At 47.1% G+C, this 24,258-nt stretch overlaps 1 protein-coding gene across 1 annotated transcript in view; it reads left to right on the forward strand.

Annotated features, from left to right (window-relative positions):
- IL20RB (interleukin 20 receptor subunit beta) overlaps nt 1–4,139 on the forward strand; it is a gene marked incomplete at its 5' end in the record, with an annotated part of 32,105 nt that extends 27,966 nt beyond the window's left edge. The window contains 1 exon segment of the mRNA XM_079705384.1: nt 3,227–4,139. Within this exon segment, the coding sequence (XP_079561510.1) occupies nt 3,227–3,334 (108 nt within the window). The 3' untranslated portion in view covers nt 3,335–4,139.
- Nucleotides 4,140–24,258: the final 20,119 nt, after the last annotated feature.

Here is a 24,258-nt window from a genome sequence, read left to right on the forward strand (position 1 = left end):
AGCTCCTAGGAATCCTAATGCATGATGAGTCATACCCTAAAAATAGCTTTTGGAGAAAACCAAGCAACTGAGATGAGACCACAGACAAGGAAATTCTTTTTTTTTTTTTTTTTTTTTTAAAGTATTATCTGGATTCCCTACTAAGTTCTTTTTTAAAAAATATTATTTATTTATTTATTCATTTATTTAGGCTGCACTGGGTCTTAGTTGTGGCATGCAGGATCTTCGTTGCAGCATGTGGGCTTCTTAGTTGTGGCATGAGACTCTTAGCTGTGGCACGCATGCAAGATCTAGTTCCCTGATCAGGGATCAAACCTGGACCCCCTGCATTGGGAGTACAGAGTCTTACCCACTGGACCACCAGGGAAGTCCCGAGACAAGGAGATTCTATGAGAGAATGACCACTTTTGTCCATGGAAGATAAATGCCATGACCCTTGACCACCTTTTGCTTCTCTGTTCCCCTTACCATCCTTCCTACTTTGTTCTAGTGTCTGTTCCTACATGCATTCTTTTCCATAAGGTTTTTTTTTTTTTTTTTTTTTTTGCTGTACGTGGGCCTCTCACTGTTGTGGCCTCTCCCATTGCGGAGCACAGGCTCCGGACGCGCAGGCTCAACGGCCATGGCTCACGGGCCCAACCGCTCCGCGGCATGTGGGATCTTCCCAGACCGGGGCACGAACCCGTGTCCCCTGCATCGGCAGGCGGACTCTCAACCACTGCGCCACCAGGGAAGCCCTTCCATAAGGTTTTTAAGTTCTGTTTCTCCCCAGATTTTAACATGGACAGTTTCTCTGAGTGTATGCATTTCCCACAGTGCTGTGTGAGAAATAGATAGCTAGTGTCCATCAAATCCTAAATAAGTTCTGGAGCTGCACATCACCACCACCATCTCCCCCCTCTCAACCTTTACTTTAGTACAGCCTAATTGCACTTCAACATTTGCACTGGTCATAGATAATCCTCCAAACTATTAAAAAGCAACTTCCAGCCAACCTTGCAAAGTCCATGCATCTTTCCAATTAAACCATGGAAAATTACCAAGTGGAAATCCTCGACAAGGCTTCAAAAAGTCCTATTGAGTTTGTAAATGTTTAATTTGTCTGTTTGGATTAAACATTGCATGTCTTCATCTATAATTTTACAGTTGGTGATGGTTGCACTCTGAAATATACCATTAAGAATGTCTTTCCATTCAAGTTTTTATCACCAAGTAACAGTCTATGGCAAAAATATATATGCAAGGAAAATTATATTAAGACTGCTCAGTGTGTGTTCCCTATTTTAAAATATAATGTATTTTCCTTGTCTTTTATCCATAATTGCTTCATGGGGATGGAGGCTTTGGTGCTAAAGGTTCTTTGTTTCCTTTCTGTGACTCACTTTATTCTTTCTCTTATTGCTGTCACATTCCACTGTAATGTGGGTAGCAAACATCAAGATGGCCTCAAGTTAGTCATCTCTAAATTGAGACGTGCTCCAATGGACCATCTCAAGTCTGACTCTGTGTGCCTCATAGAAAGTGAAGTTTGTGAGCCCAGATGCTTCTGGGGCCCAGACAGATTAAAAAAAAAAAAAAGTGTACAGTGCAATAAATGTGATTTAATAGGGAGAGATAGATATGAGGACCGTGGCAAACATGGCCCATCTAAAGAAAGCAGCTTCTTCTCAGTTCATGCAGGTTGCTGCCAAGACGGGATGTGAGCCAGTGCTTCCTAAATTTGAAATGAGAATTCAGAAATCCAGACTTTATAATAAATCTCCTGATTTTCAAATGTTAAGAACAAATTCAAATTAAAAAATATATATATCAGCTGAACCTTCCTTGGAAGTTTGTTCTAAACTATGGGACAACAGTTTTGTACCTTCTGAAATTCTGAGATTAAGCTGTTTCAATTTAATGTTCTAGAACGACGCCATCCAGTATGGTAGCCGCTAGCCATATGTGATGATTAAGCACTTGAAATGTGACTAGTCCAAATTGAGATGTGCTGTAACTATGAAATACATGACAGATTTTGAAGACAGTACGAGAAGAGTATAAAATAGCTTATTAATATTTTTATGTGGATTACATGTTGAAATAATATTTATTTTTAAAATAATATATATTATTAAAATTAACTTTACCTATTTCTTTTTACTTTATAAAATGTGCTACTGGAGAATTTTTAATGGCATATGTAACTCACATTACATTTCCATTGCAAGGCACTCCTCTAGAGTTTAAAAAGCACTGCAGATGTAGGTAGCCAGCGTCCTGAGAATCTGACCAGACCAGCATCAGGGAATTGGTCGTGGGCTCCACACTGACATCCCATTCAGTGAGACGTGCTTTCCCATTATTTGCCTGTGGACACCAGGAGTGAGCCCTGTAGCCACCTCTTTACAAACAAGATCAAGGGCAACCGACTAGATGAAGCTAATGTCTCTGGGGATGGGGGTGGAGGAAACCATTGTGCCCACCTGTCTGTGCCCACATGCCACTCTTTAAAGTGATGACAGGGAGGGACTTCCCTGGCAGACCAGTGGTTAAGACTCTGCGCTTCCACTGCAGAGGACATGGGTTTGATTCCTGGTCGGGGAACTAAGATCCCACATGCCCTATGGTGCAGCTTAAAAAAAAAAAAAAGAAAGAAAAAAAAAGTGATGATGGGAAGGGCTGTGGGAGAAGCTGTGCAAGACCCAAGTGAGTTTGTTGGAGGTGAGTGGGCTAGCGGCGACACTGGGGAAAGTCGCCCTGAAAGGTTGATACCTGCATTTTTACAACCAGTTATGATGATGTATTGGGGTTGCTGGGAGAAGATAGCAGGAATGTGAAGTATGAGTAGGAAGGGACTCCTGTTTATGGAGCACCATCCCTGGACCAGACACCCTGCTAGTGCTGTACGTGGAGCACCTCAGACCAGGTCACTCTTTTCAGAGCTCTCTGGTGGAAGAAGGTTAGATTTTTTGGACCAGAACTACATTCTGGGCTTCTGGGGGGCAGGGTCCCCTAGGGAGGAGTGCCGAGGAGGCAGGACCCCAAGACATCTGCTGGTCGGTGACCTGGGAGACGACCTCACTGAAGGTGGGAAGCCCTTGCTCTAAGGGTTAGAATTGTCTTTAGGCTTTTCTGCTGCTGGAAAGTTAATGAATCAGGTAGTTGAGGTTTTTGGTGATATTCTCCACGATTACTATTACTATGACTATTCACCTAATGAATATGAATGAAAATTGTTTTTCAGATAATAACTAATTCACCCCAGAAGCTGATCAGCTGCAGAAGGGAAGAGGTGGAAGCCTGTGTGGTGGCCGGGCTGTCTTCTGAGGAGCTCCTCAGGGTCTGGATCTAGCAGGTGAAGTCTAGAAACCTGGTCTGCAGGACACGGGAGGGCGAGGAGAAGGGCTGTGCTTTGGCTTTCCTCCAAGAACAAAGGACAAGAGAAGAAGAGCCTGCTGTGTCTGTGTTAGAAGCAACTGTCAGAGGTAGAGTGGTGTGGCCGACGGAGCACTGAGAGGGGGTCAGGGGATGCGACCTCCAGCACTGGATCTCTCTGCTGTCCTCTAGGGGGATGACCCTGTGGAAAGTGCTTCATCTCTCAGTTTTCTCAACTATACAATGAGGGGATTAAGTACCCAACCATTAAACCATGTGTATTGTATATATATCCATATCATCTCTCCACCTCTTGCAGAGCTGTAGGGAAATTGGCAACACTGTGCATTGGGATTGGTTCTGCTTTTCTGAAGAGCAGTAGATACACGTGTAACAAGAATAATCCCAGGCTCTATGCACCTGTTGGCTTGGAGATCCTGATTTGCTAGAGGAACCTTGAAGAGGAAAGGAAGGGTAGGTGCAACGGTGTTGACTTCACTTCAAGCCAAATGCCTGCGCAGAGGTAACTGAATGGCTCAGCCAGCTCTCCAAACCATGACTCGGAGGGAGGCCACAGCTCCCTGAAAATGGGCCGCGCACAGATGCTGCAGACATGTGAAATGCTGTACAGGGTAATGGTGTGTGCACACTGAGGACAGCAGCTAAAATGCATGTGCATGATGAGGTGAGACCGCAGAAGGATGTTGATCAGAAGTGCGATGTTTGCTGTGTTCCTTTTTCCTGTAGAGTTATAGTACTGAATGAAAAACAAAAAGGTGTCACCTTGGGTAATCATTGTGGTTTCTTCCAAAAAAGTGGTCTTTAGGGTTCCAGTTATATCATCAACCTTGAGTGCAGGTCACCTGAAGACCACCTTTAGTCAGGAGATGTGGGAGTAGCCCCAGGTAGGGGATGGGGCAGGGAACCAGCTAGGGGCAGCGTCTGGCTGCATGGGAAACGTGACTGAAGCAGCTAGCCAAAGCCTCATCCGGTCAGGATACTCCTGCGTCTTCCTGGAGGCCTCATGATACAGGAAATCCCTTGGGGACCTCTTTTCCTTAAGACAGCTCCTCGGGTGTCCTTAACTCTCCTAGCATGTTCATCTGAGGCACGTGACTGAAGCCTCTTCCCGACCCTCTCCCCCACCAGGTGAGGAAGCGTCAGGGTCTGAGAAGGGATGGAGGGGGAAGTTTCTTGAAGGCTGAAATGATTGCTGGGCAAGGCCTGTGCCTCCCTTTTAGACCCCAGCCCTCCCAGTTCTGGAGCCTCTGAATTGGTTTGTCTCTACCCCCACTTCCTGGGCCCCTTCCAGCCAGCCCGGAGGTGGAGACAGTCTAACTGCTTCACCCAGGTGTTTCCCCTACAAGATAGAGGCTCACAGCCCTCTCTTCATCTGGTGGGGTTTCGAGGAGCCAGAGGATGGGCTCTCTTTAAGATGAGATCACTGAAAATCATTTCCTCTGTACCATTTTGTATGCCTCTGTGTTGTCTGACTCTTGTACGAAGAGTATGTGTTCGTTTTACCTTTGGTCTAACCTGGAAACATATTTTTTTTTTTTTTTTTTTTTGCGGTACGCGGGCCTCTCACTGTTGTGGCCTCTCCCGTTGCGGAGCACAGGCTCTGGATGCGCAGGCCCAGCGGCCATGGCTCACGGGCCCAGCCGCTCCGCGGCATATGGGATCCTCCTGGACCGGGGCACGAACCCGTATCCCCTGCATCGGCAGGCGGACTCTCAACCACTGCGCCACCAGGGAGGCCCCTGGAAACATATTTTTAGTTTGCAGAAATAAAGATGACACTAGTTCACCAGTCACCAACCCCCTCCTCCCTCTCCCCTGTCACCTGTCTAGGCCCAGAACCCAGAAATGACCCCTGACTTCCCTCTGCTTGCGTCCCTCTCACAGGTAGTCTCACTGCCCAGCCACCTTGCAGGCATTTACAGGTATACAGGAATTTCTCTCAGTTATTCTAGTGTCGTCCCACGTCCCCAGAATCTCTTACTGAAGCCCAGCCATGCACCGGACATTGAGCTAGTTCCTGAAAGTAGAGGGGCTGCCTCCCCTGTAGCTGGCCGTTCCCTCTGGCCTGGAGTACTTGTGTTCTAACTCCCCAGCCTCCCCGCCTCCCCTCCAATCACCCGGCCCTCTAAGCTGGGACACTTTAAGGAATGAAAATGGGTGATTAATAACTCAGTGATTAATAACTACAACAGGATGGCAGGGAGACTGACCATCTCTCACATTCCTTTATGCTGCTCACCTGAGTTGACACCCGTGACCCCAGAATCAAGCCCAACTTTCTTAGTCCTGCCTTCAGATGCTGCCAGAGTCCAAGGAACAAAACCCCTGCTCCATGAGGCTTACATTCGAATGTGGGGGGAAAGGAGAAATAATAATAAAATGATACTAGCAATTATCATTATTAAGTGAATTATCTAGTATACTGGGCGTTTGTAAGTCCCATGAGAAAATGACAAGGTGGAGCAGAAAATGGAGGGGTGGGGTAAGGGCAGGTTGCAGCCTCCTGTGAATGAAGATAAACGGAAACGGCAGAACCACAACAGTCAAATAAGTCACACATGGTGGGAGATTAAGCCTGACTCTGGGACAAAATGGTTTGGCAACAAAGCCTCAGGAGTGTGCAGTCTAAAACAAAAACTGTATTCAGTATTTATACTGTTTGTATTGACAGTGTATTTTTTTAAAAGCTATTCCCTTAAGTTGTCAGAGCAAGTAAATAATTGTGTTTATTTTGACGGGAACCTAGATTTCAAGATTAGTGAAAGGGAAGGCCAATGGTAGACTCAAACATTTGAGGAGGAGCAGTGTACTGCTGGAACTGAACTGAATATAGCAATATGAAGTCATGTCTTTATAAAACATTAAATGAAAAATAGATTTCCTTTTTGGCTTTTTGCCACTGAAAGGGACCAGTTGCAATGTACCCCAGATTTTGGTTTCTAATGCTATTTTTCTCCCAAAAGGAACCATGGTGTCTTGGAACAATGTCCAATTTCATGCCTGGTCTGGGGTGGAAGGGTGCAAGGCAATCCCAGGACACCTACACCTTGTTGGGCCAGAAGCAAAGCTTTCAATAGTTGGGTCATTCAAAATTATGCAAGAATCAATCTAAAAGGGGTAAATTTGCCCAAGCAAAAGTTGGGACAATGTGAGCATCAAAAGGAGAATTTTGGCTTACATCAATGGACACAATAAATTTGAAAAGTCATGGGTCCATAACTGTACACACAAAAAGCAAATGCTCAGAGAAGATGAATAGAATGTATTTCTACTGATTCTTGTTATTGAATCCTGTTGGGCTTATTGACTCGCTGTATCAAACAATCGTACTAGTAAATGTAGACTAGTAAATGTAGGTACAGCAGTCAGAAGGTGGTCACCACCAGCATTACCTGGCCCAGGCCATGACCCTCCCCACCACGAACGCCTGCGAAGCCTCCCCTTCCAATCTTTCTGCACATCTTTCCTGCCAAGGATTCCGTGGCAAAGTCCTTTTAAGTTCCTTTTACAGACTGTAGACTCTGTCTAGCCTCTGTGCTACATTTCCCCATCTCTTAGACTTTTTTTTTCTTATTATTTTTCTGTGTGCCCATTTTATGCTTTGGCTAACTTCCTGTGGGCGCTTAGAATTCTCAGTTTCCTTGTAATCTGGCCTGACTCGGTCGCTTCAGGGAACTTCCGCCAGCTTCTGAGCCCACCTGGAGGGAGGAACCTCATTACGCCCACAGCTGTCTGGCGCCACCTAGTGTTGAGTACGGGAAATTCCTTCTTTTGTTCCCACTCGCCTCGAAGCGCCCTGGGCTTCCTGGATAGAGAAAAGGAAAACTCAGGCAAGTTTCCTAGAATGAGAACTCAACAGCAAACTTCCACGGGCTTGGTCCCTAGCAAACCTCCACTGTCGTCAGTAGATTTAGAGTTTAGCAAAGGCCACCATCTCCTCGCTCGTGTTCTGTCTGTCCCCAGCACGTGATCAAGGGCTCCACTCTGTGCCCACGCGGGTCTCCCTCCTCCCCTGTCTGTCGGTCTTTCTTCTGTGCTGCCCTTCCCTACCTCTTAAAAAAGGAGTTTTTGGTATTTTCCCCCATGTGCTCTATTTCTAGCCTATCCCTGGATTTGAGTGACTTTCTTGTTCCCATGACGGGAGAGTCATGTTAAACCATTTTGGCGCCCAGACCGGGACGTTTGGAAGTGGCACACAAGAGTTGACCCCAAGTTACAGTTTTCTCTTTCTGGCTCAAGGGATTCTCAGGTCCTCAAGCATCTAACAAAAAAGCCTGGAAAACCCACACAGGTGGGAGCAGGAGGGTCACAAAGGGAAGCCACAGCCCCTTCTGCCTCCTTCAGTGGAGCGGGCTGCCAGCCCAGGAGAGCTTGTAAAACCCCATTAAGGACCTTGGGGGAAAATTTGACGAGCCTTCTCAGGTACCTGCAAAAAAGCCCCAACGCAAAAGCACAAACTCTCCTGTGGGAGGAGGTCCATGTCCCTGGTCCCGCCACTGGACCCCACTAGGGAAATTTTAAAAAACGACTTTAAAAAACCTGGCTGTTGGAAAAATAAGTGCCTGTGTAAACCTCAGTGACTTCTACGTTTGCTCCTGTGCTTTAAAATGACTCATCTACGAGGTGGCCACACATCTCCAAGTTTCCTGGAGATGCCAGTAAGTCTTCTATCAAACTGCCTTGGTGTAAGCCTACAGATGTTATTTGGGTTAGGAGATCACACCCCAGAACTAGGGCCCTCTGATGCCATCCAGCCTACATTAACCTCGCTGAAGGGCTTCCTCCCTCCCTCCCTCCCTTCCTCCCTCCCTCCCTCCCTTCCTCCCTCCCTCCCCCTCCCTTCCTCCCTCCCTCCCTTCCTCCCCCTTCCTTCCTTGCTCCCTTCCTTCCTTCCTTTTATCTTTGTTTTCTTTTCTAACAAAGTTTTAAACTCTGAAGGAGAAATTTAATTTGCATTGGCAAAGACAAGCCTCAGGCTGAAGAACTGTTAAGAAGCTTGGGTCTGAGCCAAGGGGGTGGACTACCTCCACCCCCTTCCCATCCTCCAATCAGCCACCTCTGAGTTTCCTCCCTTCCTAAACTTCATCTAGCCCTTTATTGCCACCCCAGACACAAATCAGCCAGTCTTTGTGCTCCAGTGCCTACCGTGAACTGAAACTTGGTATCACCGAACCTCTGGAACTGTGCCTCTCCAGGATGTTCAACCAGCCTGCCCTGTGTCAGCTCTCATGACCACTCTTCTGGGTAGGACAGGACAGGAGAGGAAAGGATTTCTGCTTTAGCTACTAATAAGCAAAGTCCTCCCATCACCGAGGGAGAGTGTTGCCACTTTGGAAATGGGCCTGTCCACTCTGTGAAGACTGAGATGACCAGGTCTGGACATGCTTCTTGCTTGTCTAGCTCAGTAGTGTCTGAGACATCCCTCGAAGACATTGATCAAGATGGTGGAGTGAGCACACATCAAGCCCTCTCTGTAACCTCCTCCAGCCACAGAGGAGTGATTGATGAAATGTGCACGCACACACACACACACACACACACACACACACGAGCCAATGAATGAATCAAAATATCAGTCAATCTTTGTGGACCAATAATGAAGAATAAACCTACAGAGTAGGCTGGTGAAATGTAGCCCAAGGGTAGAAGGAAATGGGTATACATAGATTGGGCTTCAAAGCTCATGTGGGAATGGAGATGAGTGTACCCTGTGCTTGGCAGGAGACTGGACCCGTGCTTGCTGCATGAAGCTGGGATTGGGGCTGGTTGTCTTGCCTATCCAGCAAATGGGGGCTGAAAACACTCCAGAAATGTGCTGCTTGCCCATGGTGCAGGAAGGAAAAGGGGCATCTTCGCTAAAGATGGGAACTGGGCTGGTCCTGCACCAGGGGTGCAGCGCCAGGAATTTTGTTGGCTGAGAGCCAGCACCTGAAAGTCCATAATTTAAGAGCCCGCCCTGGGTGTGCAAACCAGGAAGAATGGGCTAAGTCAGCTGCAGAAGTACTTACCATGCAAGGACTTGTTCATGGAAAACACTCTCAGGCAGAATGAGCTTTGGAACAAAAATGACAAAGGACATCACGGAATTCATCTTGAGGCTCATTTTACAGACTCAACAGACAGAAGAATTCATAACAGAAGAGATGGAAATAATAGATAATTTGAAAATCTAAAAACTCATGGAATGTCTCCCACCCTTCCTTAAAATTTAGTGGTGGCAGCTTTTTTTCCCTGCCAATTGAGACTATTTTGGATACTTCTGGGTAATAGAAAGCTCTATAGCCACTTTCGCTAGGAGTTTGCATTCATAATTAAAATTGCCTATTCCCAGATAGTAATAAAAACTTTGAACTCTCATGAGATATGAAGCTTCTTTTGTCTTTAGCAGGTGGCTTCCTGACTTCAGGGAAAGGTGTGGTCAGTTTCTATCTCTCTTTTTTTACATCCTCCTCCTTCCCCTGCAGCCATTGTGGACCCCTCTGAGATTGGAGTTCAAGAAGGGAAGAGGGAAAAGGGGGATCAGGAAGGGTCTTACTTGATTGGAACAGTGGAAAGCTGGGTTTGAGCTTCCTGGGACCCGCTGAGGTTTAAAGCTGATTCTCCTATGAATACTTTTGTGAGTTCTTCGTAAGCTTTCCTGCTGAAACTCTCAGACTGTAACTCCCATGTAGGTAATGAATTTTGTTTTTCCAGCTTGTGATGGTTAACTTTATGTGTCAACTGGGCTGGGCCATGGGGTGCCCAGATATTTGGATGAACATGATTCTGGGTGTGTCTGTGAGGGTGTTTCTGGAGGAGAGTAACATTTGAAATGGTGGACTGGGTAAAGCAGAGTGCCCTCCTCGTGGTGGCTGGGTCTCATCAAGTCACTTGAAGGCCTGAGTAGAATAACAAGGCTGAGTAAGAGAGAATTCTCTCTCTCTGCCCAACTGTTTTCAAGCTGGGACATCAGACTTCTGTCTTCAGACTCAAGCTTGGACTGGAACTTACACCATTGGCTTTCTTTATTCTCAGGCCTTCAGACTCAGACAGCAACTATACCATTGGCTCCCCTGGGTCTCCAGTTTGCCAACTGCAGAACTTGGGACTTGTCAGCCCCCAAATCACGTGAGCCAATTCCTTATAATAAATCTCTCTCTCTCTCTCTCTCTCTCCCCCACCGGGAGGGTCCAGAAGACATACCTTTCTTTTTATCTTATTTTATTCTAAAAATTGAATTATAGTTGATTTATAATATATTAGCTTTAGGTGTACAACATGGTAATTCAATATTTTTATAGATTATACTCCATTTAATGTTGTTATAAAATATTAGCTATATTCCCTGTGCTGCACATTTTATCCTTGTATGTTATTTATTTTATACCTACTAGTTTGTGCCTCTTAACCTCCTTCCCCTGTCCTGTCTTGCCTCTCCTCCCACCCCTCTCCCCACTGGGAACCACTAGTTTGTTCTCTGTATCTGTGAGTCTGCTTCTGTTTTGTTATATTCATTTGTTTGTTTTAGTTTTTAGATTTCACATACAAGTGAAAACATGCAGTATTTGTCTTTCTCTGCAGAAGACCTTTCACCATCACTGTGAGAAATAAGTTTGTGAGGGGAGACCTGACATCCTTGAAGAGCTCTGATCACCTTTCTCTGCAGGTCAGATCTCACAGTGGCAGCTGCAGTCATTGAGGCCTAAATGCAATGGGAGTAATTAGATCCGGGGTGGCAGGAGCCAAGTGGTGGCAATCAACCGCCAAAGGTAAGGTGGACATGGTTAGTGTAATAGACAGCAGAGTCAAGGCAGCCATTGGGAAAGTCTGACTCATACAGGCTTAGGGCGTTGGCTACTTCATCATGGTGTTCCTAGAAGTGAAATTGATAGGAAGCCTACTACATTCCTACTTGATCTGTAGGAACAGAAAAGTTCTAGGTCAAGGGAACAAAAGTCTAACCTGAATCATATAAAATAGATAACCAACAAGGACCTACTGTGTAGCACAGGAAACTCTACTCAATATTCTGTAATAACCTATATGGGAAAATAATCTGAAAAAGAATGAATATATGTATATGTATAACTGAATCACTATGCTATACACCTGAAACTAACACAACATTGTAAATCAGCTATACGCCAATAGAATTAAAAAAAAAAACCCATAAAACTGTGGCCTCTCAATCAATTCCCAGACCTGAGCCAGTTTATAGACCCAGAGGCCCTTGAATGAAGGGGGTGCTAATGCCCTTTAGGAAGGACACTGGAACATTACCAAACATTTGTACTGTTATTCTTCCTTCCAGATTTCCCCAAAGGGACTTATAGCCTTTTATCAGGGTAACTGCGTTGGGGAAAAGGAAATAATCAGGTCTTTTGGGGACTACTGGACACTGATTCTGAACTGACAGTGATTTTGGGAGACCCAACATGTCACTGTGGTCCACCAGTCAGAGCAGTGACTTACAGAAGTCAGGTGATCAACGGGGTTTAATTCAGGTCCATGTCAGAGTGGGCCCAGTGGGTCCCTGAACACACCCTGTGGCTATTTCCCTGGTTCTGGAATGTATAATTGGAATAGATATACTCATTAGCTGGCAGAATTCCCACACTGCTTCTCTGACCTGTGGAGTGAGGTGGGAAAGGCCAGGTGGAAGTCACTAAAGCTGCCTCTACCTAGGAAACTAGTAACTCAAAGGCAATACTACATTCCTGGGGGGATTGCAGAGATTAGTGCCACCATCAAGGACTTGAAAGATGCAGGGGTGGTGATTGCTACCCCACCCCCATTCACCTCACCTATTGGACCTCTGAAGAAGAAGAATGGATCCTGGAGAATGACAGTGCGTCATGGAATATTATAAGCTTAGCCAGGTGGTGTTTTTTTTAAATTTTATTATTTATTTATTTATATATTTATTTTTTGCGGTACGCGGGCCTCTCACTGTTGTGGCCTCTCCCGTTGCAGAGCACAGGCTCTGGACGCGCAGGCTCAGCGGCCATGGCTCACGGGCCCAGCCGCTCCGCGGCATGTGGGATCTTCCCGGACTGGGGCATGAACCCATGTCCCCTGCATCGGCAGGTGGACTCTCAACCACTGCGCCACCAGGGAAGCCCCAGGTGGTGTTTTTAATTGCAGCTGCTGTACCAGATATGGTTTCATTGCTTGAGCAAATCAACACATCCCCTGGTACCTGGTATGCAGCTGTTGACCTAGCTATTGCTTTTTTTCTCATTATCTGTTAGTAAAGGCCACCAGAAACAGTTTTCTTTTCATTGGCAAGGCCAGGAATACACGACCCCTGCTCTACCTCAGGGGTATATCAGCTGTCTAGCTCTATGTCATCATTTAGTTCACAGGTATCTTGATCACCTTTCTCTCCTACAAGATACCACACTGGTCCATTACATTAATGACATTATGCTGATTGGATCTACTGAGCAAGAAGTAGCAACTACTCTAGACTTGTCGGTAAGACACTTCCATGTTAGAGGATGGGAAGTAAACCTGACTAAAATTCAGGGGCCTTCTACCTCAGTGAAACTTCTAGGGGCACCGTGGTGAGGGGCATGTCAAGATCTCCCTTCTAAGGTTTTGGTTTACATGGCTATACAGACTAAGAAGTCCCAAGATCTGCAGTTGGCAAACTTGAGACCCAGGAAAGCCAATGGTGTAAGTTCTAGTCTGAGTCCCAGTCTCAAGGGGGGAGAAGACTGATGTCCCAGCTTGAAGACAGGCAGAGAGAGAGGGAAGGAGAGAGAATTCTTTCTTACTCAGCCCTTTACTTCTGTTCAGATAGCCCTTCTAAGGTAAAGGATAAGTTGTTGCTTGGACCCTCCTACAGCCAAAATGTGGCACAGCACCCACTGTACCTCTTTGGACTTTGGATACAACAAATTCCTCATGTGATGTGTTCCTCCAGCCCATCTACTGAGTGATCTGAAAGGACGCTAGATTTTTTTTTTAATATTTATTTATTTGGCTGCGCCAGGTCTTAGTTGCGACATGCAGGATCTTTGTTTCCTTGTGCAGGATCTTTAGTTGGGGCTTGCGGGCTCTTAGTTGTGGCATGTGGGATCTAGTTACCTGACCAGGGATCGAACCTGGGTCCCCTGGGAGCTTGGAGTCTTAACCACTGGACCACCAGGGAGGTCCCAAAAGACGCTAGTTTTGAGTGGGGCCCAGAACAAGAGAGGGCTCTGCATCGGTCCAGGCTGCGGTGCAAGCTGCTCTGCCATTCGGGCCACAGGATCCAGCAGATCCAATGGGTCTTAGAGTCTCATGGCAGGTAAGGATGCTGCTTGGAACCTTTGGCAGCCCTTGTCAGTGAATCACAAGTCAGGCCCTTAGGGTTTCCCTGGAGAACCCAGACTAGTCCACAGCTGCAGCTTTCCTCTGGTTTCCTCAGACACTACCACCTGCTCTGTATTCATAGGCCCTTTGGCCTCCTCCAAGTGAGCCAGGCACCCAGCCTCCTTTTTCCCTGACAGCAGGGAACACACATCAGCCTCTCTGCATGGGACCCTAAGGTTGGGGTTAAGAGATAATCTGCCCCTCATTCCATCCTCAGCCTGGGATCAGTGAAACTGAGAGCACTCCAACACTCTCTCCAAAGACATCCTCTTCACAAATCCTTTGAAATGTCCAGCAACTCAATCCTTTTTTTTTTTTTTTTTTTTTTTTTGTGGTACGCGGGCGTCCCACCACTGCGGCCTCTCCTGTTGCAGAGCACAGGCTCTGGACGCGCAGGCTCAGCGGCCATGGCTCACGGGCCCAGCCACTCCGCGGCATGTGGGATCTTCCCGGACTGGGGCACGAACCCGTGTCCCCTGCATCGGCAGGCGGACTCTCAACCACTGCGCCACCAGGGAAGCCCTCAATCCTTTTTATGTCCTCTCTATGGGTGTTAGGTACAATATTTGGATATTCCCTTAAAGTTTAATATCATGTTATGTATTGAAGAGGTAAGGAGGGAACAGCATCTTTGCAAGGAGACCAGGAGATGATTAAATGTGAACAGGCAGTTATGAAAAATATTGCTCTTGGAAATAAAAAGACTCCAATAAGTAGGAAAAATAAGAGGCTAGAATAGCTGATGAGAGACGAGTCAATCAAAGGAGAGAAAGAAATTACATATAATACAGAACCAAAAGATGGAGAAATGAAAATTCTGAAGTTGAGAGTCATGGAAGATAGACTGAGAAATTCTAATCCGAGAGGCGTTCTGAGTGAGAAAACTGGTGAGATCACAGGAGAGGGAATGGCTGAAAAATTTCCGTAATTGAAAAAAATTCCAGTTCAGAATAGTGCACTGATTATGGTGAGGGCAAAGTAATTAAAAAACCCAAACAATCCGTCCCGAGCACCACCACCGGCATGCCTCACTGGGAACAGAGCAAGGAGAGCCGGCATCAGTGCGATCACATTTCCATCACGGGAAACATCTGGGTCAAAAGTGTGTCCTGCCTTCTTCTGCCCAGGGAGGGAGAACAGGGGGCGTGTGATTGTCGTCTGCACAACTTTATCCCTTCTCTCTCCATAGACTAACAGGCTTTTTTTTCCATTTAAAAAAAAAAAAAGACTTTTCTGTTACTTCTGGTCCACATGTAGTTTATGATGAGCTCAAGGCACTCGTCGTTTAGGGCTCAGACACAGAGTACCACACACAGTAGGAGCTTATTCCAGGGATTTTCCTCAGTGTTGACGCTCGGCTCTGTGAGTGGTGCCTGGCTGGTTCAGTGATGGGGACAGGGCGGGCAAGCGAGGACACAGCAGTGCCTGTCTCCTGTGACATTCTAATTGCTGTCCTATTGGAGAGCTGTCACAGGCACTGCTTTCAAAGGATGGAAAGAAGAGGAAGGGAACAAACTTAAGATCTGGCTAGCCTCTTGATTTTCTTTTTTTCTTTTGTTTTTTTTTTGCGGTTCGCGAGCCTCTCACTGTTGTGGCCTCTCCCGTTGCGGAGCACAGGCTCCGGACGCGCAGGCTCAGCGGCCATGGCTCACGGGCCCAGCCGCTCCGCGGCATGTGGGATCTTCCCAGACCGGGGCACGAACCCGTGTCCCCTGCATCGGCAGGCGGACTCTCAACCACTGCGCCACCAGGGAAGCCCTAGCCTCTTGATTTTTAATCTTTAGGCCAACTAAATTTATCTCCAAAAGGAATACCTGCTTACTGTACAAAGTTCGAGCAACCCGGAAGGACATAAATCAAAAAGCTCCTCCTTTCCTTCCTTCCTCCTTCATCCTAGGTGTGAGCTCTGTGACTGTTTGCTGTGCCTCCTTCCAGATCCTTCTCTCTCAGAGATGGGATAATATGTGAAGTATCAGCAGATCTGGCTCTCCCATCCCACGCTCCCTCTTCTCTGGAGCTCTCCTCCACTCCCGATTTGGGAAGGTAGGTGGGAGATACTCATCTCTTCAAGGAAGCTGTCACAGTGGAATCAGAGATGAAATATGCCAGTTCTTGGATTTTAGTCTAAAATGTTCAACCCAACTATGAAGTAGAAAAGGTTGAGCAGAAAAGGTTATGTTTTGGCAGTTTTTCCCCCTCTTCCCAAACTCAGGCTAGATCAAGCTGTGGATGAGGGAGAGGGAAGATGAGGGAGGAGTAAGAAAAAACAGTCGGGCTGTCAAAAGGGCGTCTCCTGTGCCCTCCCCTGGGGGTTAGACAGAACATATGAGGGTGTGATAGAACGCTCAGGATAGAGTCTGGGGACTCAGGGGCTGAGGGGTCAGTGATAAACCTCCATGTGGAGCTTTGGGGAGCAGACACCCCCCCTCTGAAGATGTGATGTGAAGTAAGCCCCTAAATCTATAGGCCAAGGTAAGGAAAGAAAACTTCTGCATTGACTAAGTTTAAACATAAAATGCCTTCATCATGAAGAACCTAGGGGTAAGACGGGAATAAAGACACAGACCTACTAGAGAATGGACTTGAGGATATGGGGAGGGGGAAGGGTAAGCTGGGACGAAGTGAGAGAGTGGCATGGACATATAGACACTACCAAATGTAAAATAGATAGCTAGTGGGAAGCAGCCGCATAGCACAGGGAGATCAGCTCGGTGCTTTGTGACCACCTAGAGGGGTGGGATGGGGAGTGTGGGAGGGAGGGAGATGCAAGAGGGAAGAGATATGGTGACATATGTGTATGTATAACTGATTCACTTTGTTATAAAGCAGAAACTAACACACCATTGTAAAGCAATTATACTCCAATAAAGGTGTTAAAAAAATAAAAAATAAAATGCCTGACTTTATCCAGGATTGACCATGGTTACTTTTTCTGCATCAGGAGTAATGGAGACTCCAAATAAAGGTAAAATCACATTATGTAACAATAACAAAAGTCATGACACATGCACCAGGTGATCTATCTATATATCACTATATATGACTTTAATTAGATATCTATATATTTATATATATATATTATATATAAATATAACATATTTATATATAATATATACAATAATGTATAATATTATATGTAATAGTTGGCCTTTTTAGGTTATTTCCACTTAAAGAAAATTCCCAACACTGCTGCAATGACTATCTTTGCACACTTGTGTGACTGTATGTGGGTCGGATTCGTAGATCAGAGGGATGTGCAATGTAAAGTTGGAGTCCACTTAGGCTTTTGACTCTATTCCTCCCTTTCTCTTTCTCAATGAATTTTATCCCGAGATGAGATGAAAGAGTAATGGTTTCAATTTCTCCCTCTCATGCCGTTAAGATATTTAAACATGAAGTGTGGGTTTTTCTATCACCAAAGAGGTGCTGAAAAGTGAATTTGTTTCCCACTCTGTCTTCTTCTCGGATATTTGTAAATATTTGGATCAGTGGCTTTGTTTCTTGCTTTTCTGAGAGTGGCTTCCAGAGGAACCCGCCGGAGCCAGCTGCAGTTCCGAGAGATGCCACTAGGTGTCAATGTAGGTCTTGATTGGCGCCAATTCTTGGCTGCAGTTAATTTGGTTCGGTCCCCGTGGAGCCTCAGCGTCCTCTCCTGCAAAATAACAAATGTCCGTCGTGCAGGGCACTTTCTTCAGGAAGGACTCCAGGGAGCTCAGGAGTTTGCATACGAAGCAGAGGGAGCGAGGGGCTTCTGATAATGATATTCAATGTCTGTTAACGGAGTCGCTTACAGGCAGAGCCAGGTCTCTCCCCGCTTTGATGTATGAGATTATTATGGAGAGGTAATGCAGGCCAAGTGACGCTGTTCGGTGGGCTGTGCATGTGGACCCCTTTGTGAATTGTGAGACCTGGCGCAGCCGAGATGGTCGCTTCACAGGGTGGGGGGAGAGGGGTGCAATGGGGACCGCCGTGGAGGGCCAGGCATTACTCTCTCAGTTTGTTCTCAGCTGCAACAGACTGCGCCTCTTCCCCGGGGTGCGAGGGAGGCCAGATGTGGTGAGCATCTCTCCCCCGGCCAGTGGTGGAAGGCAGAGAGCATTGCCTTGGGGAGATGGCCAGAGGGGCTACCAAGTGGTTGCTACTCTGGACTCTAGAATGTTGACCCAATCAATATTAAATTTATGCAGGGGAGCTCTTCAATCCAGGCCTTTATGAAGGTGACAGGAGTGAAAGGAGGAGTGAGCTGGCACTCTGGAATGAGGTCTCAGTAGAGGTCCTTCCCCAGCTGACCTCCAGTGAGAATGGCAGCAGGGCTGGTAGACCCCTAGACAGGGTTGCCAGTAAAAGAGTCTTTATTCTCTTCCTCCAGCTTGTGCAAGCCTCTTCCACGGCCCACCTGTTTAGATTGGAGTGTTGTGTGTGTTTTGTTCTGTTTTAAGATTTTTATGTTTGAGCCACACCACCAGCTCGAAACAAAAATTCTCTCCTGTTGCTTTACTGTTTCTACCTACCCTGGGGAGTCCCCACAGATTCTAACTAGGGGTGATGAGAACCACCTCTCAAGGCCTCCATATCTCACCTCCATGCTGTTCCAGAATCCCAGATGGTTTAACCCCTGGATCCAAACTGTGGTCACTGCCACAGGGCATCCCTGCCAAAGTCTGGTCCTAGATGGATGGATGTTTGTCCTCTGCAGAGTGAACTCTCACCTTGGCACCCAAGTTATTTACTCAGGTTTTGCTCACCTGCTCAGCTGTTACCCTCAGGGCCCAGCACAGGCCCCAGCCAGGTGCCCTGCCAGCTCTAGTTTCGCCTCACAAGCCCTGACCCCAGGCCTCAGGCCTCTGGTTAGGGCCTGGGTCCCCGTTCCAGATTTTCTATAGACCTGTCCACCCCGACAGCTTTCTTAGCTGCAAGTCGGATCTTAGATGCTTTATTCTCAGAAGATCCCAGATCCTACTACAGACTGTCCACCTTTCTCCTGAGCTCTGCAGATTGTCAGGTGTCAGGCAGGGGCGTGGCTTCACAGCACCATATAATCCTATTACACTCCTCCAGGGCATCAGCAATAGGGAGTTATATACCTACATCCCCATGGGGCCTTAGCATCCTCTCCCCGAATATAGGTAAGGCCTTAATGTGCATAACTAAGAAGGCACCCCCAATGGCCCCAAGGTGACTTGCTATCCTTACCCAATGGACTAAGAGGCAGAGAGTGTAATTTGTTAAATTCTGGACTCACTTTGGACTGAGTTACTTTTACTGTGGACAGAAAGCTCTTCATCTTTGTACCGACAGATGTGAAAAGTAAATCTGTAAATACTCTTTATTCACTGACTTCTATGGACAGGCACATATGGAATTACTGTCTATTATCGAATGAGTAAGCGCTGGGCTCTGGCTTCAGGCCTGTGAGGAGGGACTGGTTGCCAGACTGCCGGGACGGGACGATGGGGGCGCTGTGAGTGCTGGGTGGCTCTCACACTCTCTTGCTCTCTGCTCCCTAACCTGGGCATGCAACCTGTTTCTGGGGTCTGGGCGTTGTGTTTTCTGCCCTGCTGAGCATTCTTCGCTGCTACGATCTACAGTGGGAGGGGTGTTTTAAACCACATTGGACAGAAGAGGCTTCCTCTTGGATTTGGGACAAAGCACAGGCACCGCGGCACTTTCTGTGTGACTATTAAATATTCCTCCAGGCTCCTGCAGCTGAGGGTAAGACAGAGGGGTACTGGGGCTCCTGATTTAACCATGTTATGCTCCGAGTCATGTAGAAGACAACCATAAATATGGTTCAGTGGTTGGCAGGCAGGCAGTCGGGACATGGGATGAGCAAAGAGGTGAGGGGGATTAGAGCGTGCTGGGAATACGTGAGTTATGGGCTGGAGAGAATTCTGGTGGTCTGGATCAAGCTCTGGAAAACATCTAAGACTCTGACCTAGCATTCAGTCCTGTCCAGGACTCATAAACTAATCTCTGTTTGAAGGGTCTGAATCCCAGAAGTGGGATGGTGGCCATTAGGGAAAAGCATAGTGAAGCCAGGAGGGAGATGCACAGAAATGGTGGAAGGGACCCAAGAGGATCTGGATGGAGCATTGAGAGGGTCCCTTCCACATGTCCCCCATCAGCCCTTGTGCACGTTGATTGCAATTGGAACTGTCAGCGCGCCCTCTTGGGGCAGGTGATGCACAAAGCTCTTGGCCAGCCTTGTCAGAAGATTCTCGCTCCTTGTGGGACCTGGACTCTCCAGTCTCCATCCTTGTGCTCAGATCCACATTTTTGGGATCCCTTCCTCTCAGTACCAACTCTAGTCTGGGATCTGGGCTTTTCTTGGGGATGGAGTTCAGCCAGAGCTCAGGTGGGATCCTCAGCCAGCACCTCAGCTGCCCCCTGATGAGCAGGAAGCCCAGAAACATGTGGAGAGGCCAGAGTAGAGTGAGGGTGAAATCCATCCATTAGGCATTGTACACATGGTTGGCGCAGAGGACGTCATTGGTCATTTAGTCCCCTCAGGGCGTCTCACACATGGGAACACGAGACCTAGAGACATGGATGCCATCAACTCACTGGGGCTTCTTCAGCCCATGGGCTCCTGGGCCTGGTCTGGCTGTGCTGGTGGTTTCATCACTGGTCATCATTCAAGTTTCTGCCTTCCTGGGTCCAGGAAACGGGAAAATATATTACTGTCCGATCACTACCCGAACACCCCCAAACACCGTCGCATTGTTTGAATGCCCCACGCAGGGGAGGGTCTTCCAAGGAGGGACAGGAGTTCTGCCAACAGTGCAGCTGGGACTCACTGTGCTGCACAGCTGGCTTCTATTGGAACACACGTCGATTGAGCTGCCTCAGCTTCCCCAGATTGATCAATTCCTGGATATGAAAGCAGAAATGGCCCAGATTCACACTAGGCCCCCACTTTTCCTCCATTCCCTCAGCTAAAAGACTTCACTACCACATCCTCTCCTTTCATTTTTGGGAAAAAATACCCCGTACATTTACAGGATGGGGCAGAGTCGTGGCAGGCAGCGTTCAGTGCAGGCGTGATGCCCTACACCTACTGCTCAATCACACCGCACTACGGAAACGTCCATTCTGAAAAACTGCACTACGGAAACGTCCATTCCGAAAACCCACACACTTGACTAATGCGTGTTTGATGCTCCAGTTTTTTTTTTTTTTTAAAGATATGGAACGCTTCATGAATTTGCATGTCATTCTTGCACAGGGGCCATGCTCATCTTCTCTGTGTCGCTCCAGTTTTGGTATATGTGCTGCCGAAGCGAGCACGATGTTCCAATGTATTCATTGGGAATAATATGTGGTATGGGTGGAATCTGTAGCAAACATTTTTTTTTTCTTTTTTAAAAAATAACAAATGACATCCTGTGGTCTCTCTTCTTTTTTATTTTTATTTTTTTCAACCCCAAGTACAATGCACCCTGATAAAAACGATGTACGTTGCATGTATCTGTGATAATAGCCGAAGCCAAGACAGTCTGAGGCATATTAACAACAGACTTATCTGTGGAGCAGAACCTTATGTAAGATGTATTTTCCTCTAGAGCCAAGCAGCGCAGAATTCACCTGCACGGCAGATAAGTGGCCCTTGGGCCCAGGTGCAACCCCGCGCTGGGCCAGCGGCTGGGGGAATTTTCTCACCAATATAATCGACACAAGGGTAGGATTTCCATTTAGCGCAACAGAAACTAACATGAAAATTGGCACTTGATGTTTTGCAGCCTGGATGTACTAATGTCACCTATGGAGCCCAAGATAATTTCAGTGACATCTTTCTTTCCCCTGGGAGGAGAAATGTGCTTTCTGCCAGTGTCCATCTGACAAACCTGGATAAACATTTACATGGCAGGTGGAGACAGTGTATAAAACTGTCCCCCCAACCCGAGCCCAGCTAAAAAGATATAGGGCTAAATAATGATAGACCACTTGGTGGAAGCTGATGAGGTAACCTTGATTCCTTCCTTCTGGGCGGCCAGGGGCTCCTTTGACTGTGGTGACCAAATGGATCCTGCAAGAAAGCCGGGCACCCTCATCTGTGTAGCTCTGTGAGCCTTGGGTGTGGCCTGGTTAGGGATGTGATGATGTTCATCTGTAGCCCCGCCCCCCATCCAATCGTAACCCCTCCTCTGCGGCCCCAGATCCTACATCACACCCCCTGACCAGCAGCACCGTGGCTAGGGATTGGCTGTTTATTCTTCCGTGTGTCACTCCGCAGGTACTGATGGAGCCCTTCCTTAGGCTGCTGTCTGGCTCTCCCTCCCATTTCAGTTCTCCACTCCCCAGCCTTCCCCGGCTTCTCTGCCTTCTCAGCTGTTCTACCGTTGCTCTCTCCAGCAGCACAGCATCGCTCACTTCTCAGAGCCTCCATGAAACCATCCAATCCAACTGTCTCCTCTGTTTGCCTTTTGCTCTTTATCCAGCCCTTCGGTGCTCCTCGGGAAAGTCACGGAGGTGGAGTCAACATCCAACCTCAGCTGGAGACTCTGAGTTGTGCTGTGCTGAACTTTTCCTCTTGGGGCCCCTCCATGGCATTTCCCCAAAGGTGCCTTCAAGCCTGGACCCTCAAGGCTTGGTCTATTTCTGCCTCCCCATGTCTCGAGGGGTCTTCCCCTCCCCCCCGCCAACTTTCATACCTCAATGACTCTGTCACTTCTTGTCCTCTCAGATTATAGTTCTCGTCTTCCTTTGCTGGACTTTTCCTAGGAATGATCAGCATTTCTCCCTCCTCATTTTCACCACCTGCATGCTTCTAATCTTTTGACATTTGGTTTCCATTTCTTCCATTTTGTGAAAATGATATTTTTGAAGGACTCAGATGAGGCTGCGTGAGATTCAGTGGCTGTTCTTTAGGCTAGTGGCGGGGTTTGTCTCGTGTGACCAACGTATCCTTCTTGTGGGAGAGAGAATAATGACCCTCCAAGGATATCCATGTTCTAACTCCTGGAACCTGTGAATATGTTACCTTATATGGTAAAAAGGACTTCGTAGATGTGACCAAGTTAAGGATCTTGAGATGGGGAGATTATTCTGGATTATCTTGGTGGACCCAGTGTCATCACAAGGGTCTTTATAAGGAAAAGAGGGAGGAGACAGGAGAGTCTAATTCCGGGAGGAGCTGTAATGATGGAAGCAGAGTGATGCCGGGCCACGAGCCAAGGAATGCTGGCAGCTTCTCGTAGCTAGAAAAGGCAAGGAATGGATTATCCCTTAGAGCCTTCAAAAGTAACACAGCTCTGCCAATACTTAATTTTAGCCTCATAAAGCCCATTTCATTTTCCTTCCCTCTAAGACTTTAAGAGAATAAATTTGTATTGCTTTAAGCCACTAAGTTTGTGGTAATTTGTTACAGCAGCAGTAAGAAATGAATACATTTCTCAAAATTCTCTTCTCCCTATATTGTCACATCTAAAGTGATGGAAACTTCCGCTTCTTCTGCTGGTCCTTTCAACCTGCTTCCTCCAAAATGGGAGCGTTTTAAGCCTCAGTCCTCTTCTCTTGCTGTGCATTTAGCATTTTCACAATGAGTATTTGCAGAACTAGTCTGTTTAATAACACCACTGTATTTGGCACATCTGGGGATACCTCCCTTCTTAGAGAATCTTCCTCCACCCACAGCCCCTGCTGGGTGGAGAGCAGGCCCCTGACCACCCCCCAGTTATAGCTGATTGGCACAGGAGTGTGCACCTCATCTAAGGGGAGCTCACTGGCCAGCTGACCTGGTGCAGAAAAGGAGAGCTGGACTGATCAGATGCCCCCTCTGGGGAATGTAAGTGATACCAAGTTTCAGTTCACGGTAGGCACTGGAGCGCAAAGACTGGCTGATTTCTGTCTGGGGTGGCAATAAAGGGCTAGATGAAGTTTAGGAAGGGAGGAAACTCACAGGTGGCTGATTGGAGGATGGGAAGCGGGTGGAGGTCGTCAGAGAAGCTGAGGAGCCACTCCACGGCGAGGAGAGAGTGTCTCTGTCTCAAAGTGGCTTTGGTTTTGCCTTTCCCATGGCCTGGGAGTTTTTCATGTTTCTCTGAGACACTTTGTGCCTCACAGGATTCTTTTTTGTTTTGTTTTGTTTTGAAGAGTACATTCAAGTAGCTTTAATACATCTTTTTCCAGTTTTTAAAGTAAATTTATTTATTTATTTATTTTTGGCTATGTTGGGTCTTCGTTGCTGCGTGCGGGCTGTCTCTAGTCGTGGCAAGCGGGGGGTTACTCTTCATTACGGTGAGCCGTCTTCTAATTGCGGTGGCTTCTTTTTCTGTGGAGCTCGGTCTCTAGGCAAGCAGGCTTCGTGGCACGTGGGCTTCAGTAGTTGTGGCACGCAGGCTCAATAGTTGTGGTGCATGGTCTTAGCTGCTCTGCAGCATGTGGAATCTTCCCGGAAGAGGGCTCGATCCCGTGTCCCCTGCATTGGCAGGTGGATTCTTAACCACTGTGCCACCAGGGAAGTCCCAGGACTCCTTTTTGACTTGAGCTAGTTTGCGTGGATTTCTGTTCCTTACAATAAAAGATTCTTTGATTAGAATGATC

Source organism: Hyperoodon ampullatus (assembly GCF_949752795.1).
Source record: "Hyperoodon ampullatus genome assembly, chromosome: 5".
NCBI classification, from domain to species: Eukaryota; Metazoa; Chordata; class Mammalia; order Artiodactyla; family Ziphiidae; genus Hyperoodon; species Hyperoodon ampullatus.